We start from the raw sequence: 23,297 nt of genomic DNA, 5'->3' as shown, positions 1-23,297 counted from the left end.
CTTTTGCCATGAAACACTGTCTCTGTTGCTGCGAATATAATTCCATGGAGAATCCAAAAGCATCTGGTTAGGGGTAAAGTTGAAAGCCACAGCATCCGCACAGTTGTGACTATTTCCTATATCTGACTTTTAAAGTTTATTATTTATTAAAGTTATATGCCATCTCCCTGAATAGGGCAACTCTGGCTGGTGTATAGAACATAAAAAGATACATAAAAAAGTAATTAAAAATTTAAAACTCTGCCAAAAAATGGAACCAAGGTGGATGACATGGGGTTGAGGTCTTCTTACTAGGTCAACCATATCCAGTGGAAGCACCCCCGGGTAGTGCAACAGCGGTGTTATACATGCCATTCTACGGGCCCTGCGTGTCCCTGCCTTCTGCATCACGTATAGCTCTTAAATACTCAACGGTAGCCCCATGTAGAGAGCATTGCAGTAAACCAACTGAGAGATGACTAGGACATAAATGTGCATAGCGCCTCATGATCCGGAGAAAGGGGGAAACTGACGCATAACACAAAGTCACGACGGTCACCTGTTCTTCGAGCATGAGTTGCGATTCCAGAACTCCCAGGTTGAGGACCAGGTCTGTCTGGAGTAGTATAACGACATACAGAACTAAAAATGATAAATAACTAGATCCTGAGGTCCCCACAGCCATTCCGTCTTCAGTGTTGTCCTCCCTCCAGGCCCCTATGGCCTTCAGACACCAAGGGCAGCTATAGCATCACTTGGAGCACCAGGGATAGAAATGTAAAGCTGTATACCGTCTACATGCTGATCATACCTCATCCCTGTAGCACTACCAAGGGAGTGGCTATGGGTAAACCTCTTGCTCCCTATTAACACCAGTCTTGGAAAAAGGAGCCAAACCAATGCAATATTACAAGTCCCAACTCCAAACCCTGCACCTGGCCCAAGAAATTTAACCACAAAGTCCTTCTCTTGCTTCCATATTGTCTTGATATTAAAGTAATATTATCCTGGTAGTAAGTATAAGGTGGTGAAGAAAAGACATATTGTCCATATTCAAAGTAGCTGTATCTTCAAGACTGTTAAACAATCAAAAATCCTAATATTATTCCATATAATAATTAAGTATAATAATATAATATAATAATTAATATAATAATTAAGCAGGCAATCCTGCTAGGAATCTTTGATAGATTTTTTTTTCATATTATTTGTAAATAAGTGGGCAAATTACTTCATGCAGGACTTCAGATCAATAAAAATTTATTGAATTCCCCTTTAAAAAAGCTTAGAGGACAATGCCTTATAACATCTCTTTCGTTGGACCAGAAAATGACAATTGTACTTCAAAGTAAGCAAGTCGAAAGCATTGCATTCATTAATGGAATCTGAACTGGTGGTAAAGACTGAGAAAAGATTTTAAGGCTGAACAAAGTGCCTCATTGGCCTATCATGCCTATGAAATAGGGATAGTTAATGTAAGGGGGCAGTTAGTTATTTTACCTGAAAATCAAGCAGCCAGTATCAGCCTATAGTTGAATAGACTGGAAGAGTTAACAACTCTAGCCGTATTAGCTTAACATAGGCATCCTAGCAGAGGAAATTGCAGAAATAAGTTGTCCAACTGATCAGTTAGCAGTTCTGATAAAGTGTTTTGGATACTATAGTTCAGAAAAAAAAAAAAAAAAACAGTGACAAAACCACAAAGGAGAGAAGGGGGCAAGTCGTAAGTAGAGCTTTTCTTCCTTGCTGGTAGTAAGATAAATGCAGACAATACTCTGAAATTAAATGCCAGAGGTGATAGAAAACACTTCTTTGTGTAGGGCAAAACTGGCTGACAAAATTCATTGCTACAAATTGTGACTATAGTTACAAAAGTGAATACTGATTTCTTGCTGATTTGCCTTACAAAACTACTAAATTCACAGATAATCTGCTATTAGCGACAATGGAGAAAATGATGCTGGACTAGACAGTCTTTCGACTTAGAAATGTTTCTGTCTTAATACTTGTTACTTTCAGAAACGCTTTCAGAATATTTGGCAAATTCTCCTATTTTCTATGCCTATGCCTGTATTCTTAAGAGTCAGTTTGTATCATCATAGCACACTGATACTTAGCTTAGGTTAGACGCTGCACAATCCAACAAACAGCCATTAGCTCAGGGCTGTCAAACTCCTTGCCCACGCGCTGGATGCGTCACGTGCTGGCCACTCCCAGTTTAGCGAAGGGGAAAAAAATCCCACTACATCATGCTGCCATGACGACATGAGTTTGACAGCTCTGCATTAGCTTATATATGGTACTACTAAAACTCTTGTTTCTGTTTGATACTCTCTAGCCTTCAGTTGGACAAAATGGTGCATCATACAGCAACAACTATTGAATCAGCATACTTTAAAATGGGCCAACTTACAGTTTGCATCCAAAATCTGGGATCCCTGGCTCCCGTGGGATTGAAATTTGACAACGTCTTAGTGCCATACTTTCCTGACTATACTTTCCAGGAAACTATAGGTTGCATGGCACAAGGGAAGATGGGAGGGGCACATACCTACTCTATTTCCAACCTCCCTCTGGCCCCTACGCACAATTCAGAGGTGGGATTCTACTGGTTTGGCCCAGTTCTATAGGACCAGTAGCTCTGAAGAGCAGCTAACACTGAACCGGTTCGCTCTAAAGATCTTTTCTTTGGTTGGGCCCACCCGCCCGCCTGGGCTCTGGGCTGTCCTTTATTCCCTAAGGCAACCTTGGTTGCTTTGCGCAGCACAGCTGAGTCAGCCGTTCATCAGCAGGTGGTTATTGCTTGTAGAAGTTGATTTACAAGTGTTGCGCATGCGCGCGCAGTGAACCGGTTGTTATGCCGGTAGGATCCCACCCCTGGCCCAATTGGTTGGTAGCAAGACCTGACAGATAAGTGACCGCTGGCAGCTTTGAAACCAGGATCAAAATTTTAAATCTCTTAACGGCAGTGGCTAGTAAGGGAAGAATGAGGGAGGGATTTGGATCATAGGGTTGGTTGAAGACAGCGTTCCCCTGGGGACATGCCAGAATGAGAAGCAGAGTGCAGTTTTCCTTGTGGTCCATGACTCCCCTAGTTCTCCCTCTCCACAACCAAGTGGAAGGCAGTTCCACAGGTCAGCTGAGGATAGGAGGAGGTGTTCTTCTGAGGACTGTGAATGGAGGGGAAAGATGCAAGCCTATGTTATATTTGGAAAGAGGAAGGACAAAGGAGTGACTGGGATGCCTGGGTAAGACTAGCTTGGATGTACCAGTGATAGTTGAGTCCTTAAGTCCTCTTCCTCTTTTTCTTCTCCCTCCCCCTAACAAAGTGATAGGCAGTTCCACGAATCAGCTGAGGAAAAGGAGGGAGGGAATTCACCAGGGCTCTCATAGGTTACACTGGGAGGGGAAACAATGCAGGTCTATAGTACACACGGAAAGAAGAATGACCCCATCAGTCACAGGTTGTCTAGTTGTTTCAAAAACAGAACCAATTCTCCCTTCTCTCTCCCAAGTGACCTTAGCTACAGTTTTTTTGGATATCCTGGAAAAGCAACTGCTGCTGAAGACTTTTTAGACTACTTAAGACATCTGCAGTGAGATGCCCAGCAGACCAATATCCTTCCTGTTCTTGGTTCTCTTCTTCCCTCAGTTCAACAGGGCTATCAGAAGGCAAAGAAGAACATCTGGAGATATAACCCTGATCTGACTGTACCGACTGTCTCTGAACTTTGGAAGCCTCATCAAACAACAGTTGTTGCTGCTCATTAACCTCTTCTTGGCAAAGGGGCATATCAGAGGGGATGACGCTTTGTTGATAGAGGGAATACATCAATCCCTCCAGTTGTTGCCTCACGTCAGCTGGCAAGGCTTGGGGATCTGAGGATAAATCCCCTTGAAGAATGACATCATTTCTTCTTGGGACGTTAGCTTCTATCATAGGCACACTTTCTAGCCAATCTTCATTGGTCAACAGTTTATGACTGAGTATCTCATTTTCTTCTGCAAGGGCAGTTGGCTTGACCACCTGAACAGAAGGTGTCTCAGCAGGAATGACCAGAGTCTGGAATGCTAAATCTTCTTCGGACAGATGCTGAGGTGTCAATTTATATGCTCCCAAGTCATCTTCATTAACCAGAAGATTGACTAAGCAACAGCTACTGGGGTCAGGTTCCTTTGGAAGCAGTTGCTTCTTAAGAATTCCTTTCCCGGGGAATATTAATTCTTCAGTGAGTTCCCCACTCAGAGATTGTAGATCATCTTCATCCTCACCGCAGACACGTTCATTTTTAAACCAATCTGGATGCTCAGCCTGCCATGTCTGGAATTTCTGCAAAGCCTCCTTCAGCTGTTTGCCACAGGGGCTTTCAGTGTACTTTTCAGGTGAGATGGCTGGAATCTGATGCATTCGCCCTGGCTCAAATTTTTCAAGATCCTGGATTAGGAAGTAAATTTCCTCAAACTTATCCATAAGCTGATATTTAGAGGTGACATGGAATGGGTCTGGAATGTCACTCTCATTGCTTATGCCCTCAAAGTAGCAGATTAAATACAGTCCAAAGCAAGCTGGCTGCTTAAAGTCTGGTAAAATCAGATTCAGTGCTGGAGTGAACATGTCCCCAGTTGGCAGCAGATTATCTTGCTTCAGATGTACACTGGATTCCTGGTGCCCAAGCATAGCCTGCCACTTGGCTCGAGTACCCCGGGAACACAAGATGATGATCTTTGAAGACAGCGCTTCCATTTTCTGTTTCTGACGAGTAAGCCAGCACACTGCTCCCATCTCAGATATCTGCTGTTCATCTAGCAGGTCTAGGATGACCTCTGTGCCACACACGGTGATCATGAACTGTGCAAATTTCAACACAATGTCTACATAGAGCTTGTGATCAGCAGAATACACGATCCAAACTGTACGTGGCTTGAGGGGTGGAGGAGGTTGCAACATAGGGGAAGTCAAAAAGGTATCTGGAAAGTCAGAAAGGTAAATATATAAAAAGAGTAATATTATGGAAACTGCTCCCTCCACCCCCATACATGGAAAACAAAGGATTGTTACATGTATACATTACTGCATTTAATATTAAAATAATGGTCATTAGCTTCAGTTACCCAACTAAATATCTCCAATACCAGTGATATAGATGGAAGTTATTTTATTTCAGAAAATTGCAAACCTTGATGTAGAAATTTATTTATCCTGCAAAAAGTTGTGTCAGAAAGTAATAGTCCTTGATATTAATATAAACATTGCCCAGCCGATATTCAACCACAGAAATAGATGAACAGTTAACAACTGCGTAAGAATTGGTCTTGTCTGTGTTTGTGTGCATGTAACCAAAAGCACACATGCAGCTTTTAAGAAAATTAAAAGTCATTACTGTCCCATCTAAGAGCTGAATCTAATCCATGTACCTAGATTATAAATCAATGCTGAGTGATAAAAAGTAAAAATTCTCTTACCTTGGAGTTCAAAATCACAGTTTTTTGCTGCAGAATTTAATGCTAGGAAGGAAAGAAGAACATAGAAAATGTTAAAGAAGGTAACATTGATCAAAAAGATTCAGATACTTTTGAAAAAGAAGGGTTAACAATTCAGTGAGCTTCATCTGAGACTCAAGTGCAAGCAAAGAAAAGCAGGATCTTGAATAAAAATTTAAGTTTTCCTTGACACAACTGGGGAAACATAAATGAATTGCTGAAAAAATGGTGTCAGATTGACCTTGAAATTAAGATGATTGGCTGTATTTAACAATGGGGTAGCATAAAACATTCCAACTGAATCTCTTTATAACAGTAGGCTATCTAAATTTTTCCCAAAAGGGCTGAAATTGAGCTTGAATGTAAGCTAACACAGATGTAACAGAGCTCTAATTTCCTCTTTCCCCTTCTTCCTTGGCAGTTTTCGCAGTCTCTATCCTGTACCTTCCCTGTGGAATAGCATGGGTTAACAGGTGGGGAGACAAAGGGCGAAGAAAGGTATACCTGTAAATTAAGCAGAAAATTAAAACTCTTGACCTGATTTTTTTCCCCCAGAAGTTAGCCTCTTCCCAACCTGCAGTCCTCTACAAGGTTCAGCTTGTCTGCCAAACCTTGAAGGCTTTTTGGGGGGAAACTTCCAGGGTAAGAAAATTAATGTCTGCTGCCCCACTGCACAAATTTGGTCCAACTCAAGGAAGTTATTCTGAAGGCAAAACACCACTAAGCCCCAATTGTAGAACCTACCCTTTTGTCTTCGGGTAAGGTAGATTGCAGAACCAATAGCTGAAGAAATTAACAAAATGCAGATGATAGTGTGGATCCAAGGTAGCCCCACTGAATATGTATCTGAAAAATAATAATTATAATAAAAAATGATAGGTAGCGTCATCAAACCAGGTAATATTGCGAAGAATGTCTTGATGCATAGGAAAGGCCACATTTTTAGCAATAATGGACCAGGAAATAGCAGAACAGTTTATTGTATTGGTTCTGCACAGTAGCTATTGTGATATTTAATATTTCAAATTCCAGTCTTCAGCTTAGTGCACTCTCAATGTGGTGTAACAGAGGGCACATGTAAGTGCAGTCAGGCATCACACAACCTGTTACTGTATCCACCAAAACATTAACTTTCAAAATAAAGTTCCTTTTCACAGGGCTAAAGTAGGTCAACTTTATGCAAAAAGAAATATCTTGATTCTGCTCAGGGCACTCAACCCAAACTCCACATTTTGTGGTACAAAAGCAACAACAGAATCATGTTTACTCTTTCTGGGAGAAAGTGCAGTTTGTACCCCACTATCCTCATGGGAGTTGCTAAACTGAAGGAAAATGTTTTCAGGAAAAAGGGGAGGGGATTTGCTAAATCATCCAGATATTATATTTCCTTCATACTCTGAAATTTAGATATATTTCCATGTATTAAAATACATGAATTAGGGGAGAATCTCCACTTCTTAAGGTGCTACTTTGTACCAAAAATGATTCATTTCTAACTATATCAGATCACTTTCAAAGTATATATGCACCATTCATTCTGGATTGATTAGTAAGACTTAAGGCATCAGCAGAAGGACATTGGATTAAAAATGAGCGCCTCGGACAGTCCGTAGCACAGGCAGGAAAGAGTGGTTGGATCTGGTGAAAAAAAGAGAAGAGATTATTATAGCAACTAGTTCAGTGCACAATCAGCCACCAGCTTTAAAAAGTATGTAGGACTATTTTTTCTTGGCTACATTATATAAATAAAATGTCATATATTATACATTATTAGACAATACAATGCACAATATTATATTAATATAATGTAATTATACTACCATATAATATAATGTACTATATTATTATATCCTACAATATTCTATTAATATAGTATATAATAGTATAGTAAACTTTTATTTTTTTATTTTTTTGTCCCATCAAGTCAGTTTTGAATGCTGGTGATTGCTTGGAAGTGTCTCTGCAGTTTTCTTGGCAAGATTTTGAAAGTAGTCTGCCATTGCCTGCTTCGTCCTAGGACTCAGAGAGAGAGGGACTGGCCAAGGTCACCCAGCTGGCTTTGTGCCCAAGGCGGGACTAGAACTCACTCTCTCCTGATTTCTATTCTGGTACCTTAACTGCTACATCAGATATGTTCTCAAATAATACACTTTCTATTATTATTGCTATTATTATTATTGATGATGATTTCTAAATACAAACTGATAAAGATAACACACCAAATATAACTCTGGTTGAAAAAAAAGAAAACGTGGATAAGTGATGTGTCAATACCAGGGAATGGCAGAAAAGAAAGAATTGGAGAAGATCACAAATATCAAGGTCTGAAAAATTAAAATTGAAAGATTATGGTATATAAACTGGCTGTGGTGGTCCCAGTGGTTATTGGCACAATGGATGCCATACCCAAAAAATCTTAGGTAGCACTTAGCATCTGTACACCAACACAATTTTGATTTGTCGATTACAAAAGCTACCCTGCTTGGATCTGTACATCTACTATGCTGATACGTTATGATTATCCTGGGTTCTTGGGAAGGACTTGAGGCATATGAAGGCCAAGCATAACCAGAAGAACTGGCAACTGTAACTGTAAAAATCCCCAGACTAGTCCCCAGTTCTCACTGAGGTCTGACCCTACTAAGCATCTGGATGCAGGCAAAGTCCTGCAGAGTTAATGCTAGATTATTACTTTTTTAAAAAAAAGCCTAAAAAAACATTACAATTGAGTGGGACAGTGATCTGGCAGAAGCCAAGAGAAACATCCATAGGCACACTGATGTCCGTGAGCTCTATATTGCTACTCCTAGCTAAGAGGGAAGCAGATGTTGTCTGAAGCAAAGAGGAGCATGCAGCGGATTTCCCGTAATTCATTTCTGATATGAAAGGACTCTTTTTCTCTTTCGATGTTTCTTCTTCAGTTTCTAGCACTTCAAAGGAACATTTCTTACTTTAAAAGACTACAGATGCCCAAAGAGCCAAAAAGGAGAGAAATCTCTAAAATAAGTGAACCAACACTGTCATCGCTGTTGCCGCATGTTAACAACTCAGGATTCTGTCAACTAATTCACTACCACCCATAACCTGAAGTTTTAGCAGGTGGGTTAAAAGGCTAAACGGTGCAGGGCCTACTTAGTATTTGGATGGGAGGTTATTAGGAAATCCCAGCACTGGAGATAAAATTGGATAGTAAAAAAAAAAAAAAATCACAGAAGAAAGCAAACCAGTTTTTTTTTTACTGTTGTTGATCACCAGGAGTTCAGCTTAACCTCTGGAGAATATCCTAGTTTTCTCCCCGCCACCGCCAAGATAGTCCTTGATTTATGAACACAATTGAGCCTATAATTTCTGTTGTTAAGCAACATGCTTGTTAAGTGAGTTTTGCTCCATTTTATGATCTTTTGTGCCATAGTTGTTAAGTGAATCACTGCAGTTGTTAAGTGAATCATGCAGCCATTAAGCAAATCTGCCTTCCCTCATTGACTTCGCTAGTTGGATGCCGGCTGGGAAGATTATAAATGATGAACACACGGTCCCTGGACGCAACCGTCATAAATACATGCCAGTTGCCAAGCACCCAAATTGTGATCATGTGACCATGCAGATGCTTTAACGGTCCTAAGTGTGAAAAATGGTCGTGAGTCACTTTTTTCACCTTCAAATGGTCACTAAACCAATGTTGGTAAATCACCTGTAACTGAATGTGACTATTAACACGGAATAAATTATTGTTTTATATAACAGAAGCCAATAAAGCTAAACCTACCTCCACTTTGTATTTGCAACAAATCTTCAAGTTCCTTTCCAGCTTGACCGTTACATTAAGGCGATGCTGCAGACCCTGCTGCAGAAATCAAGAGGCACAGTTGAGACAGGAGCAGCAACAGCAGTGTGATCAATCTAACTATATTGCACCTTTGGGGTAACTAAGCGGGCTCAGAAGTAGAAACCAAGGGGGCAATTGTGTGTTATCATAAAGCAGCGAATAGATTCAGGACTGTTCCCGCGTGGATGTGAGGGGCAGCTGTTGTAGTTGTGATGCACTGGTGCATTTTTCAATAGCTACGCCAACATGAAATCAAGTAGCGTTGCATAATCTGGAGTGGCTGATCACATGCAAACATGCAGATAAGAACTACTGTTCTGCTGCCTCTTTCATGCGACTAGGAAGAAAAAGCAATAAATTGCAGCTTCTTCTATTCAATTATTCTGAAATAATTTCTTCTTTTCCAATAAACAGCAAAACGTTTTTCCTGGTTTGCTTGGAAGCAGTTCTGGTTTAAAGGCATACTGAGAAAGCAGATTTTTGCCCAGCACACCATTCAAACCATTTAAAAAAAAAATCCCTTAAAGGAAATAAAAGTAGCATAAAATTCTAGATTCTAACAAGGTGCAAATGCAAAAGCTGTCTCAATCTTGTAAAGAAGCAGGTGTCTGACTCTCATAATTTGCTATTTATGTAGAATTCACATTTTGTAGTAAACCATGTTTTTTTTTTTTTAAAAGGCTAAAATTCCAGATATGCTGGGTGTTGGGCTTTTGTTATTGGGAAGACAAGAGTTCTGATGGATTGGTAAGCAATGGTAATTCAAGAATTGCTAAAATAAAATTAAATGCTTGGAGGAGAAAACAAGTGGAGCAAAACTGATTACCTCTGAAATGCTTTCTGTGCCCTTCTTGCACTCTTTTTCATCTTCCCGAAAACTGATTACATGGATAATGTAGGTGGCCGGTATCTCCGCAGGGTCAAAGCTCACCAACACAGAATGATCATCTAGACTTGTTCCGTTAATTCGGGGTTCCCACAAACTCCCTAAATGCAGAAAACTCATCAATGACATCAAATGGCGCCGCTCATGGATGCAGCCAAACACCTGAAAAAAGCATACCTATTTGCAGACAGGGTTCTGTTTTTTTCATAGTAGGATGTGTGCAATCTGCAATGTAAAAGAAAGAAAAAAACAGAAAGATTGCATCTGTGTTCTGAAAGACAGTACGGGCTAAATTGACTACTTCAATTTGCAATTAGTGTCAAAAGAGCTATGCTCAAGTGTAAGCCAACCATGAAAAGATGATTGGGCTAGAACTATTACTTTACATCATTAGAAAAAAACTGCATTAGAGTTACAGAAGAGGCAATGTAATTTTTAAAGAAAGCACATTTCAAATAGTCGTTTCACAGACTCGCATTGCATCATCTAACACTGGGGTGTCAAACTCAGGGGGTGCTTAAATCTGGCTTGTGGGACTGCCCTGGAAACAGGAAAGGACCAACTTGCGGGGCCTCTGCCAGCAAAAACAGAGCCGGAGGTTCCACCCCCCCCCGCCCGGGCCCTGTTTTCACTGGCAGACAGCTATATGAGGTCATTGTGACCAAAAATGGGGCCGGGAGGGTGGGAGGCACATGGGCTACCAAAACAAACTAAAAACAAAACAAAAGGAGAAATGTTTCCCCTTTTGCATTTGAGCATATAAGAAGGGACAGAAAGGAGAAAGGGAAAGCAGAAGGACAAAGAAAAAGAAGGGAAGATGGGAAGAGAGCAAGGAAGGAAAAATAAGAGAAGAGGGGAAGGAAGAAGAATGGAGAATGATTAGAGAAAGATGGAAGGAAGGAATATTATAATGAGAGGAAGGGAGGGTCTGAGGGAAGTCCTGCCTTAGCACTAGGCCATCACAGGTGCCCCCAAAACGAGTAATGTTGAGCTGGCCATGCCCCCTGAGGTCAAACACAACCTTGCAAACTGCAACTTTGAACGTGCAACTTCCGTACTGTGTAGGCTTTGTTTATCAGTAAATTCTTCTTCATATCCTGGGAAGTGCAGGATATCCTAGTGTCAACTGGTGAAAGTAAAGATGCTTCATTTACATCTCCATTTTTTAAATTCTGTATTTCAGATGAGCCTCAGATTGCCTATATTTTTTTTCCCAGGCAGATAGTTGCCAAACACCTAAATTTTGATCATGTGAACAGAGAGATGCTGCCATAGCTGTAACTCAGTAGTCTGGATCTAAGGACCACTATGTTAGTACTGCTATAACTTTGAACAGTTGCTGAACTGAACTGGTCATTAACTGAGGACCTGTATAGACATGAGGCCCCTGTAATGGTAACCCATTGCTTACCACCTCCCAGATCAAGTACTGCAATGTACCGCTGTATATAGGGCTGTCTTTAAAGACTATACAGAAGACACAGTTGGACAGAATACAGTGACCTGCTTCTTAGCATGTTGGCCATATAACACTAGCTCTGTAGGTACACGTTAACTTCTGTAAGCATGACTGCCCCCTTAGGTAGAATCAAGCTAGCTGGTGCTTTCATCCTCAGACAGTGTTGAGAGTCATGCCCATCAAGTTGGGAATTTATGTCCATACATTTTAAAGTAGCCAAAGTTGGAAAGTGCTGATCTAGGAGTTGGATTGTCATTAAAAGAATCTGTAAATAAATATGTCATAAAAGTGTCCCTTACTTGGTACTGTGAATGGCTTTGACCTCCTGTTGTAGTCCCCTGGAGTACTTAATTTGGGCAAATGATAGACAGTTACTTGGTACATTTGGCCTGGTTGTACCTCAAAACGGTTGAAGGAGAAATTCCACTGAAACAATATAAGGAGAAACATTTTTAAAAATATGCAGTGAGTCAATGCAGCGATTTATAACACTGACCTTATATGAAATTCTGTACTAGAAGAAAAAAAAAAGAAAATTCACAAGCCAGATATATGCGAGTACTTAGGCAGAACAATTCATTTGGTTCAGATCTAGTTATGCGAATTCGAATGATCCCTGTTTCATCACAAGCATTTTCCCCTGATTTGGGGAAAGAAAAGTAAGGAGTTGTTTCTCCATAGCCTCACAGAAATTCATTCCTTTCACCAAGTGTGGAAACATAACATATTCTAACACAGGTACTTTTCTTCGGCTTTCCTATAATGAAAGGGAAATGAGGATTCTCTTCACAATGTGGAATCGTGTAAATATGAATTCATATTATTTTATGTAGAAGGTACCTAATATTGCTTTAGCCTAAACAAATGTTAGCTTTTAAAAATAGTCTAAGACAGTGGTCCCCAACCTTTCTGGCTTGACAGCCTGGGGGCGGGGGGGGGGATGGTTCCATGTGAGCGGTAGGTGCAAATCGAGCTTTGTGTGTGTGTGTCTGTCACTCACACAAGTGGAGCTCTATGCGCTCACCCGCCACTTGTGTAGCCTGGTTCCAAATGAGCCATAGCCCACTAGTGGGCTGCTGCCCTGGGGTTGGGGTCTCCTGGCCTTGGAAGTAAATTCAGACGTCATACTCTCTTTTCCCATATTTCTGATAAAACACACAGTGGACAGTGACAAAACTGTGACGTTTAAACAACGGGTTAAAAGATTCATAGGCTGGCAACAGAAGTCATGGGAGAGAAAAGCATTCTGGGGTAATCAATTATATTTGCTTCCCATGAATGTTTTTCAGTCTGTGACCTCTTATTCCAGGACATCCAGAAATGTTCAGTCAATGCTGTTAAAAAAGAAGCTGCAGCACTGTGTTGTAATACCTCCTTAAGATGAGGAACATAACATAGCTGGTGTTTTTACATCAAACAGAAATGGAAGCAACAATAACCAAATGTATAAGTTTAACTGTTTCCTGCTTGTAGCTTGGCCTTTTCTCAACCCTTCTCCTGGAACAGGTCATATTTATTTTTTCTGCACTGCAGCATAAACCATATAGTTATTCCAACACTAGCATTTCACACACAGTAGAGGTCATACCAAGTCATCTATGCTTGCAGTATGTAACAGACCATGTTCTTAATTACAAGGGTCTTTTTAAGCACCAGGTTATTATTTGGCTAGCAAATATCATACTTTCTTTAGCCAATATACTGTTAGTTATTTACTTTATTAAATGCACCAGGCTGTCCAACTCCATTACAATTCTATTTGATTCAAAGAAGGCAAAGTATAAGTTTGTAAAACTTCCACAATTCTTACCCGGCCCCCATTGTCTGGACGGACCTGGAACGTCAAGTTATTTTGAAAGTCAAATTGAGCACAGATCTGCTGGTTATTGCTTAATTGTACTACAGCCAATTCTGCTCCTCTGAGGTATATGATGCTTGCTATTGTTGAAGAGAAGGAGAGACATAAAAACATTGGTAAAGAGATCTCTCTTTGTATCCTTTGATTATGCTGCAAGATAAACTATAATAAGTAATCCAGAAGCAGCCTGCAGTGCAGGAGGTTAGGACAAACATTAAAAAAAGTATTCCTTCCCCCCAACTGTGCAAAATTAAGTTATAGTGTTCAGTCCAGGAAATGGAGAATCATGGGTGAGAAAGACCAACGATCACAGTCAGCATAAAGAAAACAAAGACTTGTTCAAACATTTTGATTTTATTCTATGAAAAGAAAACAATACATACTGACATGCTAAACTGGCATTTTAATATTCATCTCCAAATCACTCTAAATTGTTTACATTTTTATTCTGAACTATTGCTATCTGAAAGAAAAAATAACCCCTCCCCCAATAATTTACCTTTAAAATTGGAGGGTACCGTGGATTCACTTCAAACATAGTAATACAGGCAGATTAATTTTTTCTGTTTTATAAGGAGGTATCTTAGAATCAGGGTTATTTTTTCTTTTGAGAAACTATTGAATAAATATTTAAAAACACCACCAGTTCATATTATTACTAAACTCCCAAACCAGCCTCTAAAACATGATGGAGATAGTTCTGGCTACTATAACTTGTCTAAGAGATAATGCTACATTTTTACATGCTGTAAACATTGCAGTTCTATATTGCTTTCTTCCTCACTCACCATCAGTAGCCACTTTCCACTCTATCTTCAGCACAGGGACCAATTTCCCATCTTCAGTAAAAAATGTATCAATAAATACGTCAACAGAACTTGGGGCTGAAGGAGTCCATTTCCAAGAAAGGAGCCAGCTGTCATCCATACAGTTACCTAAGTTTGATGGAAATTAATTCAGTCCCACCTTTGAGATAGCAACTGATTTTCCTTTGGACTATAACATTCTAGCTGCAATGCTTCCTCTCAAACTTTCAGTGCAGCAGAAGTTATTGAATACAATCTACTGCATTACAACACTCTTTAGAAAAGCTAAGAAAAACAGAGTTAAAAGGTGAACCCAAGTGAGCTTACACATTATTAGTGTCCACATTGAATAGTCAATACTCCCCATCAGGGGTCGCCAACCTTTTGGACCTTAGGGACCACCAAACTCATAATTTTAAATCCCAGGGACCACTAATATAAATTTTGACTGACAGTGCCTTGCTGACGGTGGTGGGAGAGAGAGAGAGAGAGAGAGATCTGTTCTAAGCTCCCCCCCCCAAAAAAACACACCGAGGCAGGGGTGGGATTCAAATTTCTTAACAACTGGTTCTGTGGGTGTGGCCTAATTGGGGGGGGGCTTGGTCATGTGACTGGCTGGGCATGGCTTGAATGTAAATATTATAAATATTTATATAGATATAGAATTTATTTATAAAAAAGAGCAACTTTTACCCAGCTGGTGACCACAGTTCCACATAAGTTTCTATGTTTCTTAGAAAAATGTGTCTTCTAATATTGACTACATTTCTAACCTACTACCAGGCTTCCCTAAATTATCTCCAGATGTGCATTTCCTAGAATTTCTAGCTAGTTCTGATAACTCTGGAAGATTAAGAAAGCCTATTTTAAAAGATACAGATTTTTAAAAAATTATGATAAAATGCATGTTAAAAGATGTAGCTGGACACATGCCATTTAGAGTAAGAATTCCATAGTAGGGTATAGATATGGATCATTTAGAGCAGTGGTCCCCAACCTTTTTTGTTCTGCGGCCCAGTATCGGCATCACAAAATCATCCGCGGCCCGGTACCAGCATCAGCACACATGGCAAGGCGAGCCAAGCGACCGGCCAGCCAGCCGACCCCCGCTTCTCCCCGCCACCTTCAACTCCTCCTTTGTACCTGTGTCAATGGGCTTCGTGACGGTCGCTCAGCTCGCCTTGCCATGCGTGCTGAAAGAATCCTTGCGCCTTAGTTTTGTTCGAAGCCGCCCCCCCCTCGATGAAACTAAGGCGTGAGGATTCTTTCAGCACCCAAACACCGCTTTCTACCCGGAAAAGCTCACCGGAAGCACTTTTTCATCAAAACAAGATGGCGGCGCCCAGCAAACCGGCGGCTCGGTAGAAATTGTTCCACAGACCGGTCCCAGTCCCCGGACCGGTGGAAATTGTCCCCGGACCGGTGGTTGGGGACCCCTGATTTAGAGTATCATTAAATTTCATTCCAGACAAAAAGATGCACTTTGGGTTAATTTTTGGAAAAACAAGCATATTGTATATTTCTTGATCTAGAGAAAGCATATGATAAACAGAATAAAATTAAGTTATGGAACATTTTATGTGAATATAGAGTTGGCTCCATGTAGTAAAAGTAATGTATGCAGAAAAATAAAGCATACATGTGAATAAATAGAACGCCGAGTGAATGGTTATTTGTTGTATTTTAGATGCATGCATAACCAATGCTTGTGGTGATATTAGAAAAGGTTGTGGTTGTGGATGTGAATGTATGAGTATTTTCATATGAAAATTATATTGATCCTTAACTCATTTGAACTAAACATGAGAAATAGCTACCTCACAGTAACATTCCTCCTGCTGAAATATCAATCAATTATAAAATGTTGCACAGATCAGAGTTAGTACTACAGTTCTAAAATAAGCAAAATTAATTAAGAGGGGAAACAAAAAAAAGTGCACCTACTGTCTCGCACAAGGCAGCGTAAACCCTACAGGAGAAAACATAAATATATTACTAAAAAAAGTCTTAAGAGTCCTACAGATCATGAATGTTACTTCACCTCAAAATGGTATTAAATTTTATTAATAGTTTTTCTCATATATATTTTTAACTCATCCTATCCCCCATTTAACAGATACTAAGCTTAACAGACACATATTTATTTATTAGTCTATTAAGCTGGGTATTTATTAAATGAATTTTCACCTGCAACAACTTTAACATATTTAAAAAGAATGTATTTTTTGGTCATCCATGTGATGATGAACGTATTCTAATTTAATACAAAAAATAAATGAAATATGTGTGAAATAAATTCATCACCAGCTATGTTGCTGAATCATTATATATGAGTATTATCTTGGTTATATGCAAATACTCCTATAAAAAAAGGCAGGATAGTTAAGATAGATCACAAAGATAAAAATTGACATTTATTTTAATTCTATTATCATTTAATTCTATTTCTGTATGATTCAAGTGTATATTGAAAGTATTTTTGCAAACAGATTAGAGTGGCATCTTTCCCTTTTAAATTCTAAGAATTCAAATAAGTAGCCTAAAAGTAATCAGAATGTCCTATTGTAGGAACAAAGAATGACAAGCACAAGAAACCTAAGTATTTTTTAAAAGGGGTAGGGTTTTCACTATTTTGATATTGTTGATCTCCCCCTTATAGTTGCCCAAATTCCTCGGGTAACTTTATGCAAAACACTCAAAGCTTTAGCTTTTCTATCCTTAGGAAATATTGAGAGTGGCTGAAATGATTATTTAGTCAAAAATCCAGTTACCAGGACACCATATTTTAATACGTCAGTAAGATCCTATTTTGATCCTAGTATATGTAGAGAATGTTTACTTGCTTGCCAAAATTTCCCAAATGTCATCTATGTGCAAATTATATATGTCATCTCTGCTGTAAGAATCATTCACAGATACATGGAGGGTCAACCTAAAGTACAATATAATATCCCCAATAACATTCTGTTACTACTTCCATTATGGTGGTGTTCAACATAAACATAGTTACTATGAGATTTTGCAGAGTTTATACTGTAAAAGAGGTCCTATTACTGTTACTGTTCTGTATTGACACATACTTCCTGTATATTGCCCCAGCTTTTCAAAACTGTGGTTAGGGATGTTTACATATTTAGCCTTAGTCAGTCACATCATTGCTGTGTGATTTCAGCCAGATTAACAGTAGAAAGAAAGAAAGAAAGAAAGAAAGAAAGAAAGAAAGAAAGAAAGGAAGGAAGGAAGGAAGGAAGGAAGGAAGGAAGGAAGGAAGGAAGGAAGGAAGGAGAGATATGGGTGATGGAAGGAAGGGTGGGAGGAAGAGAGAGAGATGATGAAAGGAAGGAAGGGTAGGAGAGAGAAAGACAGGGATGGATAGAAGGAAGGAAGGAAAAAGAATTATATAAGCTTCTGTATGTGGTTGAGAAAAGTGTCAATGCATGTTCTTCACAATCTGTTTTAGGACAGGCTTGGCAGATAAACAATAGAAGAACAGAACTTAGAGCTTATATACACTGAGCACATAGGTGTTCTTATATGCTTTTATCGATATTCTGAAGTTCCCAGTGATTTCTGTTTGTGCTAGATTCCTCCTAGAATTCTAACACTAGTATATAAAATGCTCAAAGTTAGAATCAAATTATAGAATTTTAGAATCAAATATTTTAGGGCTATCATTTGAAGGCTAAAAAACTACCTCTGATCATTAAATGGTGTGTAGTCTACTGTAGCTTGCATCTCTTTGTTGCCGTCTAGTGGTTCTCTGCCTTCCTATAGCTCTAAAAGGCAGTAATATTTCTTAAAAGTGGAATGCAAAACCATATACTTGTTACATATATTTTTCTTTTTTTGCAAATTGTACTGCATGCAAGTTATTTTGCGCAGCTTGATTTTTATGTTTCTAGAGAACACCTTTGACGATAAATATAATACTGACTCAGTCATGCAATGTTATCTTTTTGTTTAGTATTAAGATTCTTATTAAGAAATAAAAAAAACATAGGGAGAAGCCGCATGCTTACAGGGCAGTTAAATATGTTATTTTGGGGAGGGTTCATTTCCTAGAGTGGTGTTTTATTCTGGAATCCCTCAATTCATTTTACCAACATTACCAGCAGAACAAGAAGCCAGAGAACGATTCCCATAGCACTTATCTGCTGTAGATGATCTTGTTAAATATGTAAAGATGAATTGTAAACATATTTTATAAAGATCAAATAAAACACATTCAGGTTAACTATGACTTATTCAAATAACAGAAAATGAAGCTGTTGTACTGCATTAGTTTAAATCATGTAATAAAGTTTGAAATCTTCCTGAAATTTCTCCAATTTTTAAAAATTATTTTAAAGAAACCGAAGATGTTTTATTAGCAGGAGTCCTTAAAAAAAAAAGAAAGAAACCCACCTGTTTTATAGCTTATTTTTATTTTTAGAAATTTGCAGATCAAGCTATTTATTTAAAAAAAATTATTGACTAGATTTAAATTCTGGAAGATTTTAAGGAAAGTTAAAATCTTAAAAACAAATTAAAGTTACTATCAGTTTTAAAAAGGCAATTCTCAAGTTATGACCATTTGTTTAATGAGCACGAAACCTCATTAAAAAGTGACTTATGACCACTTTTGTGGTCATGTGAGTGCAATTTGGGGAGGCTGGCATTTTTGAAACGTTGCAGCATTCTGTGTGCATGATTTACAACTATTTTGCAATTTTCTGGGACCCCCCAAAAATCCACTGTGGAAAAGCTGGATTCACTTAACTGTATGATTTGTTTAACAACCTCTGATTTGCTTAATAATCTTGGGATTCACTTAACGATTACGGAAATACCAGTAATATAATTTAGCAAAGTAATTAGCCATTTTCACCCTCAAAATTATGAAAAATATTCTTTATTATTAAAATTATTGTTTTTGTTCTTCTTCCAATAATTCACTGGTTATGATACTCTGAAGCTTATTTTGGTTAATAGATGCTACTAAGAGGCCACTTACATTAGTCAACATGATGTTGGAAGTAACTTACAATTTTATAGATAAATATTTGCAACCTGGAATTCATACTGTGAATTCTTGTGAATACTGAAGCCATATTTACTAAAATATTAAATTAAATCATTTTATGTTTATTTAAACTTATTTAAATTATATACATTAATTTCAATGAAACTGAGTATAAATGCACATATTTGTCATAAAGTAATTGGAGAAACATGACATTAAGCAATATTACTCTAACGACTCTTTCTGAGGGTATGAAAGAAACGTTAAAGCCACAATTAATCACAGAATCACTATCCTACATTCTATATACATTTTCTCCTGACACAATCGTTCCCTTCTCACCATGTATATATTCAACATAGATGGTCATGCAAGAAAAACATGGGCAAACTGCACTATCATCATTGGTTAAGAAATGTACTATGTCTGCATCCGGAAGTTAATAACCTTGGTTTCCTACTATTGTACAATTCATAACAGATGTGTTGACTGCTGTTTTGTGGAACAACTTTAACTGCTTGAATGAATTAGTCTAGTCTCATTTTAGAAGACTTACTTTTTCAGGTTTGCATTGCATTCTCAATATTCTAAGTACAGGTAGCCCTCAACTTATGACCAAAGTTATGACAATGCTTAAAAAAATGATTTACAACTGCTCCTTGCACTTATGACTATTGTAGATACATGATTGCAATTTGGGCACTTGGCAACTAGCATGTATTTACAATGGTTGCAGTATCCTGAGGTCACACGATCACAATTTGTGACCTTTTCAGCTAGCTTCTAATAAGGAAGGTCAATGGGGAAAACTGGACTCACTTAATGACCTCAGTGAAAAAGGACATGTGTGGTCATGTGATGACTAATAGCACTGCTTGGTGACAGAACCTCTGATCCCAGTTGTGGTTGTAAGTTGAGGACTATCTATAACTTTATTTGTTTCCTTCGTATTCCTAAGTCTAGGGTTGGGGCTAGACTTACCATAGCACAAACATTTATTTTTGCTACCAACTAATGATTATGTAGATTTTTGCTACCTAGACCTGTTAGTGAAAAGAACTGGTTTAGTAGAACCCTCTTTCCTTCTTTCAACCTGACCCAGGCTTTGCAAGGCCTCCCTCCTCTGCCTCATAATTCCTCTTTTTTTTCTAAATCCTTTTAGACTGAGAACTGTGGAAAACAGACTTAATTTAAAAAATGTAATTTCTGGCACCCATTCAGGAATTATGTAATAGTTGATGGTAATGTTTTGTATATGTGGATGGGTGCAGATTTTTTTAAAATAAACCAGAAGCAAACATAAATACACAAATGCTTTATTTGATAATATTGTTACATTTTCAGCATTCAAAATATCATTACAAGAATGCTATAAAAATATGATCTTATCAGCAATGCCTTCTATGAATTGGTGAACAGCTGGCTTTCCCATCAGGCACTGAGGCACTAAAGTTGGAGCCCAGGGATTGAAGAGATGAATGGGTATATTTATGGACCGGGCACCTGGTTTTTCTCGATTTTTCTCCCTTTCTTTTCTTTTTGAATAATTGTGGTTCTTATATTTGTGTTTTTAATACTGTTGACAACCATCCAAAATTGTGTGCTACAAGATAGGTGGCCATATAAATCTTCTAAATAAATAACACAGTGTTAGTGAAAACATGAGGACTATGCAAAGCAAGAAACTGATCACAACACCTGAAGTACATTTCAGCTATATTATTAGAGCTTATCCTGCTCGGGACTTGCCTATACTGATAGTCCTTGACTTACAACTTCAACCATTCAAAGTTACAACAGCACTGAAAAAAAGTGATTAACTGTTTTTAACACTTACTCCTGTTATAGCATCCCCTTGGCCAGGTGATCAAAACTCAGATACTTGGCAAATGATTCATATTTATGATGGTTGCGGTGTCCTGAGTCATGTGATCACCTTTTGGAATCTTCTGACAAGCAAAATCAATGGGGAAGGCAAGTTCACTTAACAAACATGTTACTAATTTAACAGTGATTAGTGATTTAACAGGTATAGCGATTCATTTAACAATTGTGGCAAGAAAGGTCATAAAATGGGGCAAAACTCACTTAACAAATGTATCATTTAGCAATAGAAATTTGGGCTAAGATGTGGTCGTAAGTTGAAGACCGCCTGTATGATGATCCCCAATCAAAATAAAACAAATATATACACAGTTTGTTTCTAATGACTTTTACATAAGCTGTGTTTTATCTAACTGCTGATAAATTTTGCATTTTCTGAAAACAGACATAAGTGTGCACATGTGCATTGGATGTTGCTGGATACTTGCTTATATTAATTTTTGAAATGCTACTGCTTGTGTTTGCCTATTAGAATTTACTATGAGATAAAAAATCAATATAAAATGTAGAAGAAATCCATTTTCAGTCAAAATATTTTTTTCCGTGAAAAATATAGCGAACAAGGAGTCTATTTTTAATATGCTGTTCTATTATACAGCTGCTAAAAAGGCGAATACTATTTTGGGATGCAATTAACAGCAACACAAAGTCCAGGTAATGAGAAGTATCACATCAGACCCAATTGGAAATACCAGACACCAGCTCTGGATACTGTAGTTTAAAACACAAGTAATAATTGAAGCAAGTTTAAAAGACTGCACCTAAGAATGAGAATCTGAAAACTGAACAAATAGGAACAATAAAAGGATCTGTTCATTATTTGACTGAAGAGTCATCAGATAGCAATCTTCAAATATTTAAGGGGTTATAGGGGAAGGAATAGATTTCTTTATTGCTCCAGAATAGAACTATGGTAATAGGTTATCAAATTAAATCTTTATTATGCTGATAGACCAACATAAACTAATGGATTAAAACTGCAAAGGAAGTAGTTTCAAGCTGAGCATTAGGACAAACTTCCAAGAGCCAATTGCAAGCAGTCAGAAACAAGTAGTGAGTTTTCTTTCTAGTGGGTTCCTTTCATTGGGTTTTTTTTAGCAACTGGACAGTCATCTGTCACAAGTGTTCTAGTGAATCTTATAAACTAGGGCTGGAACAGATGATCTGTTTTTTTCTTTTCCAGCTCTACCATTCAAACAACACATATGGCCAAAATAAAAAATAACAACACCTTCTATGACACAGGTGTCCAATTTTGGCAACTTTAAGACCTGTGGACTTCAACTCCCCAAATTCCCCAGTCAGCCATGCTTAAAGTATAACTCATAAAGTAGCCCAGCTTGGACACCCCTGTTCTATGGTGTTATACTAATGGGAAATAGATTGAAAAACAAAACGCAAAGAGCAATTGCAACAAAAGAGCAATTGCAAGACGGGAACCCCTGGGAGGATCAGATACATCCTGAACCACGAAAACTTCAGGCATAGAACTAGTGCACGGACCCCTGCAATGAACCCAAGGGAGGCGACTGGGGACCGAGACAACCTTGCCTAAAGCTTCTGAAGGGAGTTCAGGGCAGGATCAGAGTGCCGGAACAGCCCCGACCTTCCCCAACCGGGTGCCCGCCAAATGTTCACCGCGTCTAGTGGGGAAAAAAAAAAAGACTGCTCAACACGCGCGTCTCTCCCGAAGACAACTAGTTTCGCTTGGGAGGAAAGTCGCGCGTCCCTCCGCCCTGCTCTTCCCACGCGCACCAGGCAGCCCGGCACACTTACCACCTTGTGCGCCCGCCCGGGCCCGACTTACCGGCTGGGAACAGTTGAAAAGTGGCGGGGCGCTGAGGAGAAGCCTCAGCCCTGAAAGCCCAGGGAGCAGCCCCGCCACGAGCACCGAGCACCACGGAAGCACTCCCTTCATCCTCCACGCCACCGCCGCCCTGCTCCCTAAGCGAGACCACCGGCCTCATTGACCTGGCTCCGCCCGTCTCTGGCTTCCGGGACTAAACTCGAAACGGGACGTTGGGGTGGAGCCTGAGGAAGCTCACCTGAGGCGGGGCATAGACGGGCGGGGTGTGGTCTCCCAGAGAAGGAGGGCCTTCTCGGTGAGGGGGCGGCG

General features: G+C 39.0%; 1 protein-coding gene across 2 annotated transcripts; it reads right to left on the bottom strand.

Moving 5' to 3' along the window:
- Window positions 1–1,222: 1,222 nt before the first annotated feature.
- IL17RA (interleukin 17 receptor A) lies at window positions 1,223–23,202 on the bottom strand. Of its 2 annotated transcripts, none has more exons than XM_026717497.2 (12): window positions 22,989–23,202; window positions 16,240–16,264; window positions 14,278–14,424; window positions 13,442–13,569; window positions 11,931–12,057; window positions 10,350–10,397; window positions 10,113–10,273; window positions 9,227–9,304; window positions 6,990–7,098; window positions 6,205–6,306; window positions 5,443–5,484; window positions 1,223–4,947 (listed from the first exon to the last, which is right to left on the bottom strand). In XM_026717497.2, the coding sequence occupies exons 1-12, from the start codon at window positions 23,097–23,099 to the stop codon at window positions 3,500–3,502; spliced, it is 2,526 nt and encodes an 841-aa protein (XP_026573282.1). In that variant the 5' UTR covers window positions 23,100–23,202; the 3' UTR covers window positions 1,223–3,499. The 2 variants fall into 2 exon arrangements, with proteins under 2 accessions (XP_026573282.1, XP_026573370.1); XM_026717585.2 differs by having other exon boundaries at window positions 9,227–9,301.
- Window positions 23,203–23,297: the final 95 nt, after the last annotated feature.

The sequence above is a fragment of the Pseudonaja textilis genome, chromosome 5 (genome assembly GCF_049901715.1).
Source record: "Pseudonaja textilis isolate UNSWEBS1 chromosome 5, rPseTex1.2, whole genome shotgun sequence".
Taxonomy (NCBI): Eukaryota; Metazoa; Chordata; class Lepidosauria; order Squamata; family Elapidae; genus Pseudonaja; species Pseudonaja textilis.
The sequence above is the reverse complement of the archived record's forward strand: the minus strand, read 5'-3'. Positions and strand labels throughout refer to the sequence as shown.

What these genes read in the sequence shown, in the direction of transcription:
- IL17RA (XM_026717497.2), bottom strand. Translation starts at nt 23,099, where the DNA reads ATGAAGGGAGTGCTTCCGTGGTGCTCGGTGCTCGTGGCGGGGCTGCTC. An exon ending in GTTGCAAATACAAAGTGGAG is followed by an intron (nt 7,099 to 9,226) that starts GTAGGTTTAGCT and finishes TTTTTTCACCAG; the next exon opens with ATCCAACCACTCTTTCCTGC. An exon ending in CCTTACCCGAAGACAAAAGG is followed by an intron (nt 5,485 to 6,204) that starts GTAGGTTCTACA and finishes TTTCCTTCCTAG; the next exon opens with CATTAAATTCTGCAGCAAAA.